Raw genomic sequence first — 12,502 nt, 5'->3', positions numbered from 1 at the left:
GGGGCTGAAAATGGCAGAAAAGGGGCCAAAATTGTCAGGATCAGGCCACTGCTGAACAGGACAGTGATGCACCACCCGTCAGAGGCCCGATCCGGGCTGTTTCGGCCCCAATCCAGGACAAAACTGGCCCAAAGTGGCAGAGAGTCAGGTGGGCGGGGCCACCTGACATGTGACATCTTTGGGGAACTGCTGGAACTGCGTTCCTGTGTGTTCCCCCTCGAAATGAGCCCTAATTGAAATGAATAAGCAAACAATCAGCACAGAAGGTAACTCAGCAAAGAGTCTTTATATGATTCATTACCTTTATAATCTGAAGTATTTGCTTTTTACAAATACATTATTTTTTTAATCTACAAGATACAGAATAATGCTTGGTAAACTTTAGCTTTTCAAGCACTAATGTTGTTGTTAATCTGCTGAATTTGATTAATCCATAAATCAACCTATTTATGCTCCAAACCCAAAACTGGACCACTTGCATTATATAAATAATGGCCAAGCTTCAATCTATTGTTTTTTTTTAAAACCTCTTTTATTGTGATTGATAATACAGTTTTGGACACAGAAAAAACATAATCTGAAGTGGCAAACAATGGGTTTGATACAAAGCGCAAGAAAAATATGAAAATGAAAATGTGTTCACATTCTGATATTTGATTCTCATCCAAGACTGAAAAGAAATCTAAGGAAATATATTATTAATGTAATGGGAACCATTTTTTTTCCAGATAGCTTCTTTTACATTTCTTAACAGCTGTTGTCCATATTGGAAAACTATGGCATCATGAATACAGCATGTCTCAACTAAATATAGTTTTAAACTAACAATGATGGATAAGGCTTGATAGAAATCAGTGGAAGTTTCAAAGTAATTGTTGGTTTTCCATCAGACTAAATTGCAAATAAACATTTTAAGTTGTGAATATGTACCTTTGCTGGGTTTAGATCTGATATTATTACTTCAAGCCTATATCTAATCTGAATTTATGCACATTTATCTTATTCATGACAATGAAGATAATCTAGATAAAGTTAAGTAAAATTTAATCACTTTGATTTCAAATTTGAGCACAAAATATAGGCTTTAGAATTACAATCCCACTCGCTGTTATATGGTAGTAAGTTCCATTAACCTCAGTGAAGCTTCCGTAAACATTTATTTAGAAAAATTTCTGCATTTCCAGGGAACCTGCCTGTGCAAATGTTAAGTCTAGCACACTCAGTGGGCCCTTAAATTGCTTTATTTGTCTCAGGATTTCATAATTAATTTTTCTAGCCTTTTTTCTTTATGTTTATATTTTCATGCAAAGGTAAAAGCAATCTGGATAATGAGGAAAATAAGTTCTCTTTCGATACATATATGTTTTACAAATTCTAACCATAATCCAACACAGAGTTCGATGTATATTAAGCGTAAGTTAGCTTAACTTGGTGGGAATTATTGCCCATACTTTTAAGGTGCTTACATTATCTCATATGGAATTGGTCTCTTCCATTTATTTTTTAAAATAAATCCTACAAGTGTTATAACAACAACTGCCAGCATGACAGCGACAACAATGTATGCCACAGGTGTGCCATGCGTTCCCATATTTTCTTGTAGTTCTTCCTTTGTCTCTGCAAAAGAAGAAAGAAGTAATGATAGATTGTCTGCCTGACAGTCATCAAAAGGCATAATCGCAATCATTCACCCCAAACCAATAGCTACTGACTTCCCAGTGACCTTTTTGTACAGCAACTTTCCATGTCATACTGTTGAAGTTCTTCTAACTCACATGTAGCATAATAAAATTGCTCAGAGTACAGTACATCACTTTGATAGTGTAGCAGCAACTGAAAGGAGTACTGGGCCACAGATGGCTTTGAAGCATAAGTGCATATTGTGATTCAAAGCCTATGACTGTTGCAGGGTTACTAGGCCATTGCTTGGCACCCCTCAGGAGCTTTGGGGGTAGGAAAAGAGGCAGAAATGACATTTATTGATGTTTTGTTCACTTGGCAGAGCCCCACCACCACCACCCATGTGTTTATTACACTTTGGACTAGTACCTCAGACCACTACTTCACTTGATCTTTCTCCAGATATGACAAAGACCTTTTGGTACCTGAGGCAGAAAACCCAAATGGAACTTCCATAGTGGTAATAATGTAACTTACTAAACACTTGATTATTTGCAATCATTTAAACATGCTCTCAAATCTGCCATTAAATTGATCCTAACTTTTTGCTGTCCCTCTCCCTAATGGTTGGACAGGCCCTGCTTCTCTCTCAACTTTTTAGAACTGCTTTCCTTCCACAAAACTTTTTTTTCATATTTTCCTTTTTCTTCTCTTACTCCTTCATAACAACATGCCTAAACTAAACTAGGATATCGTCTACACGGGGCTTTTTCATTGGTTCTGGCCCCATATTGCATCGATTTCTCTCCAAACTTCAGTATGCATGGTCAAAATAACTTGATTCAGGGCCAAGCTACACATGACGAATGACACTTGAACAGCAAGTGTATTTCTCCCTGTTCACTTGCCCTCCACTCAATCCACTTGCCATTCAAGTGTCATTCGTCATGTGTAGCTTGGTCCTCAGTCTCCAAACTGCTTCCCAGACTTTTTTGCATTCTGTGCAGAGAATGGCTGCTCTTTCTGGTTTACTCAGATGTTTCCTGACATGCTGACATCACATCTGGGTTTTCATCCAGAAGTGATGTTGATGCATCACACAATGTCATTGCTGCCCCCCATGTTTCTCTCACTAGCCTTGACACAAAGGCAGGTGGGAGGGCTGGACCAAACTGGGTAGTTTCCCACCCAAGGCAGGCAAATGGTAAGCCTACTGGAGAACAGAAGATAAACTGAAGGCCTTAGCAGGGAATAAATGGCATACTTGTGATAATGTAGAGCAATATTAAGAAGCAATACAACACTGAACAATTAAGTAAGCAGAATGCCAAAATTCATGAGAAGCATTTTAAGTGCTCTAGTTATTATTGGTTTTTATACACAGGCTCTTTCTGAGAGCTAAAGTCCACAGAACTTGCTGTTTCTTAAACTTGCCAATTTAAAACACCTAGAAGATTGCTACTGACATCTTCAAAAATGATTGAAAGGAATTTATGGTAAAGTATTGGCTTGATTTACCCAAATTTCTGCTCTGAATTCCATTTCTCTGAAGCTCAATTGGCCCAACAATTACATCTAGCTTTTCCTGGTAGGAGCTTGTATCTCTCTTGGCTCTAGAAGAAGGCAGGCAACCTCGACTACATCGAGTGGGATAGTAATTGCTTCTGCAAACCACCACTTTACAACGAAGGTAAACAGTTGGAAATCTGTTAAGAAACTCAAAGGCTTGGAAGCCAAATCGAAGGCTATTTCTGTTTCCTGAATAATAGGTCCGGTAGGTATAATCTTTCACACACCTATATGAAAACACAATGATAAAATTAGCTATATCAACTGGTATAATAGCCACATACAACTAATGAGCAATATGCGGAAGTAGAAAGAAAACCTTTACATAATCAAAACAGAACAAAAATAAATTGTGGCATAGTGGTTAGAGTGTCAGGCTAGGACCTGGGAAACCTGGGTTAAAATCCCCACTCTGCCATGGAAGCTCAGTGGGTAATCTTGGACCAGCACTCTCTTTCAGCCTAACCTACATCACAGGGTTGTTGTGAGGATAAAATGAAGATGGAGAGAACAATGTTGTAAGCCACTTGTCCCCACTGGGGAGAAAAGGAGAATATAAATATCTAAATAAATATAATTAATTGGATTCAATGATTCCATTTGACTAATGGTGGAGTTGTCTAGTTCAAGGAGACTTCTGTCAGTCTAAAGAATGTTGCTTCAGCTGGTGGAAAGCTCTGTTCGTGAAAAAAAAACTTTTGAATACAACTGAAATTGTATTATCAATTTATCTGATTCCAGCAAGGCACTAGGATAGGATTAAACTGAACTGTGAGATTAATCTCAGCAATGTGTCATGCTACTGAGGCCAAGACTAAAAATATCATCTTTGAAAAAATTCATTTTAAGGTATTCTTACTTGTTAAGTTGTGAAATACAATGATAGGGAATTAAAAGACCAGGCAATTAAATTCTATGTGAATAACATTCCACGTGTATATGAGCAACCCAAATCAAGATATCTCCCTATAATTAGAGATCCCTGTGTTCAAAGTATCTGTGTACTGTGTATCAGAAAGTCATTTTCTGCACAAATAAAGGTATAAAGCTTTATAAATGGGGCCATGTGGGGAGAGGAGGGGAGCATCATTCAGCCCCACTCTTTCTTGTTAATAAAGACCAGGCTCCACACATTTTCATCAGCATTTTAAAGGGAAAAAGGTGTGTTTTAGAGAGAATGTATCTTCTTTCCTTTAAAACATTAGTAACATCAGAGAAGCCTTTTTCTGATTGTCAAACTAGCCTCTCTTTTCCCCATACGCCCACAAACTGAATCATGGCTATATGCACAATTTACTTTTGCTATGATCCTTGTGAAATCTGTGTGACTGTCAGAGTCCCGCTACAAGGTGCAAATTTCTCCACTACACAGAAAATCTGTGACAAGAATACATAGCTTAAATTTGGCCCTGATTATAATCCCCATGTGTATGCTTCCAGATAACAGTATTCATTAGACTACTCTGCAGTAATCAACTGCTCAGTTTCCTCTGACGATATCCAGGGTTTTTTTTCTGGGAAAAGAGGTGGTGGAAATCTCGAGAGGGAAATGAGGAAGAAACACATGGGATTCTTTGAAATAATATTATTTTCACACACTATTGCCGAGTATTTTCAAGAGGTACCGGAACTCCGTTCCACCGCGTTCCCACTGAAAAAAAAGCCCTGACAATATCTGTGTCTTCTAAATTGAGTAAAAATGTCATGCAAAATATTTTTCTATTGACATAAGACAGATTTTATCTAATGCAACAATCTGGGGAAAATATTCCAAAGGTATTGGGATGGAAGTGGCAGGAGGGGCAATATTACTTGATTCCTCTTTCAACTATAGTAATTCTACCAACATGCCTTTTGGATCTGTCTCTCCCTTCCCCAGAAATTCCTTATTTAGGGTTATATGATGAAGGAGATGAAGAAACAGCAACTTCCACCAACAGAATGTCAGCAGGAGATATTTTATTTATCTGACAAAGGCTGAATCCACACGTCCCAACGTCACAGTAAATGTTCGCTGAACTTCCAGAAGCATAGCATTGTTCTAGCACAATGAGTCAGAAATCGCGCTAGAAAGACGCTATACTTCCAGAAGTTTAGCTAATGTTTACCGCGACGCTGGGACAAGCTGGGAAGTCTGGATTTGCCCATAATATTTTAGGTAAATCCATATCGCCATACCTATACTTTCAGTATTTGTGTTATTTGTTGTCTTTTGTATTGGTTTTAGGGTTTCATGCTGGAATGGTCTCAGTGACAATGGCTATTTCAAGGATGGCCAATCCATAAGGCAGCCTTAGGCAATTGCCTAGAGGGCCAGCCACGGAGAGGCACCAAACAGACTAGCTACCCCCACCCAGCCACCAGGGGCATTGGAGAAGTACCTCTCATCCCAGTGGATGGCAGGCCACAAGGAGCCTGCTCCCACCCTCCATCAGGGGTGGGACAGGGTGGGCCTCACCTGCATGTGGGGGATGAAGAGGTCATGTGCCAGCTGCCAGAGGCAAGGAGGATGGGCAGTATCTTCCCACATCCCAGTGATGGGGGAGGGGGGAAGGGTGGGTGCTGCTTTCCTACCTCCCTGCCTGGGGGAGGGGAACTTGGGCACCCTCGGCACCCTTACCTATGGAGCCAAGAACCCTCTGGCCAGCAAAGGATTATTTAACCACTTTCTTAATTTTCAGTCTCTAGGTAGACAGGATTTAGGGTCAAGATTAGTTTAATATTTCTGTGTAATTTTCATACTGTGTAGATGTTTGAAAACCTAAAAGCAATCAATAATCAAATGTAATAAATAAATTTCCGATTCAAAATCAAAGTCCTTACCCATCTTTGATGATGTCATAAGTCTGAGCTGTAAAATCATAGAAGTTAGGTGATGCTGTACATGTGTCCAAAAATAGCACTAGATACGGATCAGAGCTATGAAGATTAACCTCCAGATATAAATGCTGATTCAATTCAACATAATAAGGTGTTTGAGTAACTGGATACAAGAAAGATGATGAGTGATAAAATGTAATGTTCACACTGTATACGCCATATTGAGTTCTGTTGACTTCAGTAATGTCATCAGCAATATACATCGTTTCCACCCATGTATTGTGCAGCATCTTGCAGTTAACATGCAGGTGAAGAGCCTTTTTCCTGTTAATTATGGTGCCCGTAGCAGCTGCTGAGATCAGATTTGAGTAAATAATAGTATCAGCGTCTGCCTGTTTAAAACATGGGGGGAGGGGGGGAAACAGATTTTGATGTAAGAATGTTTTGTCTATCACTAAGTACATGAGGGGGGGAAATATACTGATTGGGTCAATAGTTGTCCAAATATTCTTAACTCCCAAATGCAAATGTAAGTATTCTATAAGGAGAGTTTGAGATTCAATTCATAAAAATCTGAAAATATAGAGAACCACTACCAACTCTTGTTACAAATAAAATAAATAAAAAGAAAAATGTCTTTGAAGTGCTCCTAAGAAGTTAAGCACCAAACTTCTCCTTACAGGAATCAATATTTTCAGGGTACTTCTTATCCCTTTAACATGAGTGGGAAACCTAAGTAACTTCTTTACAGTGCAATTCAATGCAGTTACTTGAATTCAAACCCACTAAAAGGTCTTAGAATAACACCACGTAGAATTGTACTGCTCTATTTTTCCCACTTGAAAGTGCTTAACTCTGTCTGGATCATGCTCATAAAGCACACAGTTTGTAACCAGCCCTGATGGATTGTTGGGGGGGGGGGGTGGAATCTCAAAACAGCAAGGTAATACTTTTTTTACTGGAAGCAAACAAATTGTTATAAGACAATGAGCAATTTTCACAATTCCCCCAAACTTCAGATCAGGTTAGTACAAAAAGGAGGAAGGAGGGAAGGAGAGATCAAAAGATATCCGGGTAACAGGAAAACCCAAGGTCTACATTTTATATCCTTGAAATAGAGACCAGGCGACCCAGCAAACTTAAATAGATTAGATGTTTATGAGACTTCAAGGTAACCACCAGCTGCAGGGAGAGAAACAAGTGAGCATTCTGACTTTTCAAACATATAAACCAACTGTTTTAGATGATACAATGGGTAAACAGGCAGCACAAGCCAAACTGGGTGGTGGTAGGTACAGTCCATGTAACTCCCAGAAGGAAAGTCTTAATGGAAGTCATCTTCTTCCGCTTGAAGAAGCTCTTCTGTGGTCAGTTAAAACCTGATTATTTCCACAGATCACTGAAAATTAATTTCCAGGTTGTTAAGATGAGGCTATGTTTTTCTTCATCTCTCCAGTCTACAAAGGACCTGTGTCTTCTTCTGATCAGTGCTCTGATTAACAGCTGGCATGTACAGTTTCAATCAGCAAGTAAATATTTTTTTTGCTTCTCTGGCACATCTAGAAATCTATCCGGCACAATTTCACCTAATTAAGTCTGCAGTGCCTCCTGGGCTCCATTTCAAGGCAACTACAAAAAGTAGGCTCGAGTTCTTCATTAACCAACTTTTCTCTTCCCCACTTTCCCCCCATTTTGTACTGAACATCCCAACTAAATGAAGGATTCTGGGGAAACGGAAAGCTGGTCATTACTCTAATAATTTTGTTGATCTTACCAAAAAGGGCGTTAATATATATATATATTAAAAGGGCATTAAATATATATCTATACAAAACTGATGTACACGTTTCCATACCTCTCTTCTGGTCCCACAGCCATTATACGGTATGTTGAATATAACATAATATGGTGTGATCCTTGGTCTGCAGTATCGGTCATTCAAGGTGACATCCCATGAAGTATAGCCTTTTGAGCTAAGGTATGCTTTACTGACTACAGCTTGCATATATTCTGGTAAACAACGAAGAACTGACAAAGTGGGGGGAAGCCCAGTTAGTACACTAAGAAGCACTTTATTGCGGTTATTATTTTATTAATACAATACAATAATACACATTACCCTTCACAAAGCAATATAAAGGTAAAAAATTGGGGGTCCCTGTTCAATCATTTGGATTTAACAGCTTTTATTATGGAAGGTGTGTATGGAGACAAGTGCTGTAATTTTACAATAATAACTCAGGGAAATCAACTATGAAATAACAATCTTGATGCACAGTCCATGACCATACTATGTTTCTATTTATTGGGGCTCTTGAGGCCACAAGTTTATTTAAAAATTTTCCCTTTTGATGAGCCCAAGTTACTGTGACCTTGTACTGTCGAAGGCTTTCACGGCTGGAGAACGATGGTTGTTGTGGGTTTTCTGGGCTGTATTGCCGTGGTCTTGGCATTGTAATTCCTGACGTTTCGCCAGCAGCTGTGGCTGGCATCTTCAGAGCTGTAGCACCAAAAGACAGAGATCTCTCAGTGTCACAGTGTGGAAAAGATGTTGGCAGGTCATTTATATCTACTCAGGAGGGGTGGGGTTGAGCTGAGTCATCCTGTAAGAGTTTCCCAGGGTGTGGAATGCTAATGGCGAGAGGCTTCACTGTATCCTGAGGAGGTTCTTTTGCATATGGATTGGTGCTTGATGTGCTAATCTTCTCTGCAGGGCTATTGTCGGGTGTAGACTGTTTTGTTAGCCTGGTGTTTTTCAGAACTGGAGCCCATGCTCTGTTCATTCTTAAGGTTTCTTCTTTCCTGTTGAAGTTTTGCTTATGCTTGTGAATTTCAATGGCTTTCCTGTGCAGTCTGACAAAGTAGTTAGAAGTGTTGTCCAGTATTTTGGTGTCCTGGAATAAGATACTGTGCCCTGTTTGAGTTAGGCTATGTTCAGCCACTGCTGATTTTTCAGGTTGTCCAAGTCTGCAGTGTCTTTCATGTTCTTTTATTCTTGTCTGGATGCTACTCTTTGTGGTCCCGATGTAAACTTGTCCACAGCTGCAGGGTATACAACAGATGCTACGATCAGCAAAAGACAGTAGAGACCCCCTCACCTCTGCAGGAGTATACCGTATACCCTGCAGCTGTGGACAAGTTTACATCGGAACCACAAAGCGTAGCATCCAGACAAGAATAAAAGAACATGAAAGACACTGCAGACTTGGACAGCCTGAAAAATCAGCAGTGGCTGAACATAGCCTAACTCAAACAGGGCACAGTATCTTATTCCAGGACACCAAAATACTGGACAACACTTCCAACTACTTTGTCAGACTGCACAGGGAAGCCATTGAAATTCACAAGCATAAGCAAAACTTCAACAGGAAAGAAGAAACCTTAAGAATGAACAGAGCATGGTTTCCAGTTCTGAAAAACACCAGGCTAACAAAACAGTCTACACCCGACAATAGCCCTGCAGGGAAGATTAGCACATCAAGTACCAATCCATATGCAAAAGAACCTCCTCAGGATACAGTGAAGCCTCCCGCCATTAGCATTCCACACCCTGGGAAACTCTTACAGGATGACTCAGCTCAACCCCACCCCTCCTGAGTAGATATAAATGACCTGCCAACATCTTTTCCACACTGTGACACTGAGAGATCTCTGTCTTTTGGTGCTACAGCTCTGAAGATGCCAGCCACAGCTGCTGGCGAAACGTCAGGAACTACAATGCCAAGACCACGGCAATACAGCCCGGAAAACCCACAACAACCATTACTGTGACCTTATTTATGTTCACTGATGCCTCAGGGATAATTTCATGTTGTTGGAAACAGGCTATTGTTGCACCCATCTATAAGAAAGGTGACAAAAAGAATCTTGCAAATTATTACCCCGATTAGTCTTCTCCTAGTTTGGGGCAAATTATATTTATTTACTTATTTTATTTATTTTATTTATTTTATCATATTTGTATTCCACCCTCCCCGCAAGCAGGCTCAGGGCAGATAACAACATTAAAACATTCCATATAAAACATTTAAAAGCATCGTACAAAAATATTAAAAAATAGCAGCACTCTTTTTCTTGATGGCGGCAATACATATTTTATACTACCCATCTCCTTCTTAGGATGGAGATCTAGATGCAGAAATCTTCTATTGGGTTCAGGAAAGGGAGCTCAGTGTTTTGTCCACTTTCATGTCTTAATGCACCCTGCTAGTAAATATACAATAAAGGGAAACTTTACACTGCATTCATTGATTTGCAAGCTACCTTTGACTATTTCTTGGGAATGCTTATGGAAGAAATTGGCTGCCACCACCATTCCAACTAGGGGTCTTGGTCTAACCATGCAACTACATAATTTGTCTAACTTGAAGGTGCATTGTTATCCTTGGGGTCACTGAGCTAACCCCAACCTGTTACATGTGGGGTGTTACAGGGCGGATCTCTAGCCCCTCAGCTAATCTCTATTTGTCTCAACTATCCCATAAGCTTCCTGCATCTGATATTCATGCCCCAAGACTTGATAGCCTTTTGGTTCCTATATTACTAAAACCACTGGGTTCTTTAAGAAAGTGCCCTAAGGTACACAGTATGGATCATAGTTCTGGTTAGGGTTGCGAACTGTGGGCTGGGAAATTCTTGGAGGTTTGGGGGTAGAGACTGGGGAGGGCAGGGTTTGGGGTGGGAAGAGACTTCAGTGGGGTACAATGCTCTAGACTCCAGCCTCCAAAGCAGCCATTTTCTTCAGGTGGTCTGATCTATGAAGTCTGGAGATCAGTTGCAATTTCAGAGAATCTGGTGTTTGCATGATGTTGTGAAGAGAATGGTCCAAAGAGTAAGTGAACTGAGTCTGGCTAGAGTAGATCATGTATAGCCAACCTTTTTTGCACCAAGTGCCCCACCCCAAAGAGGAGCATCTACCAGTGAAGATATTAGTATGCAAGCAAAGCTGGGGAAAGGGTACGGTAGACCAGACATGCTTGGTGCAAGGCAGGTATCAGCAGTCCTGGTAGCATATCATACATTTGCCTTGGAATCAGCTAATGGCTGTGCACATTTCAGAAGTAATGCAAACCATGACTGTTGTCTTTCTCTGCACCACTGGCTCCAACAGAGCTGCCAGTCCCTTGGTTGCTTGAGCAGAGAGCTGGACCTGGGTGCTAGGCAAAATAGTCTCGTATGCTGCTGTTGGCATGTATGCCAGGAGTTGCCTACCCCTGAGCTAGATAGAGAACTACTTAGGAGTGACTGAATAAGCTGCTTGCGGATGGACATGGATGAGAGTTCGGCTCTCCCAGCAGCGGCATAATGCCGCTTAAGCTGGGAACCGTCATTTGCAGCCCCGCCAGGTTGAAAGGAGACAGGCTCCCTTCCCGGGCATACGGGGCTTTGCTGGGTGGGTGGAGTCAGGAGCCTTATATGGTTGCTCCGCCCTTCCCGGCGTCAGTTGCTTCGCTCGTTTGGACGAAGCAGGAGAGTTTTTCTCTGTGCTTTTCCGAGTGGCAAAGGTGAAGCAACTGGCCCTGGCGTCTGCAGCAGTGGTGGCTGATTGAGGGTCTTTTGCCCTTGGAGCCATGTCATCATCAGCGGCGGCTGCGGTGGGGCCGGTTTTCAGCGGCGGAGCATCACTGCAGCAGCGTCAGCGTCTGTCAGCCGCAGGGGCCGCATTTTTCGGTGGTGCACCTCCGCGGCTCTCTCAGTCGCCGTAGCAGCAGCGGCTGCATTGAATGGGCCAGCAGCATCTGTCGGCCATGGGGGCCGCATTTTTCGGTGGCGCACCTCCACGGCTCTCTCAGTCGCCGTAGCTGCAGCGGCTGCATCGAGTGGGCCATCATTCCTAGTGCTTTTCCGGGGGGGGTTGGGGGAGGCTTGTTCTGTGGCCTTGGTGCAGCCTAGGGAGTGGGGGGGTAGAGTTGCCCGCAACCCCCCCCCCACGTTATCTCTATAAGCCTCTCACATTAGCCGCTCACATTAGCTCAACACTTGCAGCCTGGGTTGGTATCTTATAAGCCCTGTGTAGGGGCCGGGTGTGCTGGAATGCAGACAGGGAGTCTGCCACGAGCCTCTCTGAATGTCCGGAGTTCAACCAAGCCGATGGGGGAGCAGGCAGGAAGCGTAATCCAAGGACCAAATGCAAGGGTCAGAGCCAAAGAGCAGTCAGAGCAGAACTGAGTTGCAGTAGAACCGGGCGGATCTGTGCGCAGGTGCTTCTGCAACGAGGGAAAGGGCGTCCTGGCTTAAGAGCTCTCACCTGCAGTGTAGTGCTGCACCCTGTTACAACTCAAGGTTGTTACGTCGTTGTTTGAGTGCCTGAAGCCTTGCACTTCGCCTCCTTTCCTGTGCAGCAAGACGCTGTCTCCCTCTGCGCTGCCTATCAGGTTCAGGGGAGCTGGGCGGAGATTCTGCCCTGGTCTCAGGAGCTGGTGCAGGTAAGGGAACAGCCTCTGTCCCTGAGTCTGCCCTGAATTCCTCAACCTGCTCTGGCAAGGGTTCCTGC

General features: G+C 42.2%; 1 protein-coding gene across 1 annotated transcript in view; it reads right to left on the bottom strand.

Annotated features, from left to right (window-relative positions):
- Positions 1–531: 531 nt before the first annotated feature.
- LOC129331769 (deleted in malignant brain tumors 1 protein-like) overlaps positions 532–12,502 on the bottom strand; it is a 63,772-nt gene continuing 51,801 nt past the window's right edge. The window contains exons 18-21 of the mRNA XM_054982274.1: positions 7,865–8,037; positions 6,013–6,401; positions 3,139–3,416; positions 532–1,617 (exon numbers count right to left, since the gene is read on the bottom strand). Coding sequence (XP_054838249.1) covers positions 1,463–1,617; positions 3,139–3,416; positions 6,013–6,401; positions 7,865–8,037 — 995 coding nt within the window. The 3' untranslated portion in view covers positions 532–1,462. The remainder of the gene's footprint in view (positions 1,618–3,138; positions 3,417–6,012; positions 6,402–7,864; positions 8,038–12,502) is intronic.

The sequence above is a fragment of the Eublepharis macularius genome, chromosome 6 (genome assembly GCF_028583425.1).
Source record: "Eublepharis macularius isolate TG4126 chromosome 6, MPM_Emac_v1.0, whole genome shotgun sequence".
NCBI lineage: Eukaryota > Metazoa > Chordata > Lepidosauria > Squamata > Eublepharidae > Eublepharis > Eublepharis macularius.
Note: the sequence above shows the minus strand (reverse complement) of the source record. Positions and strands in the feature narration are given on the sequence as shown.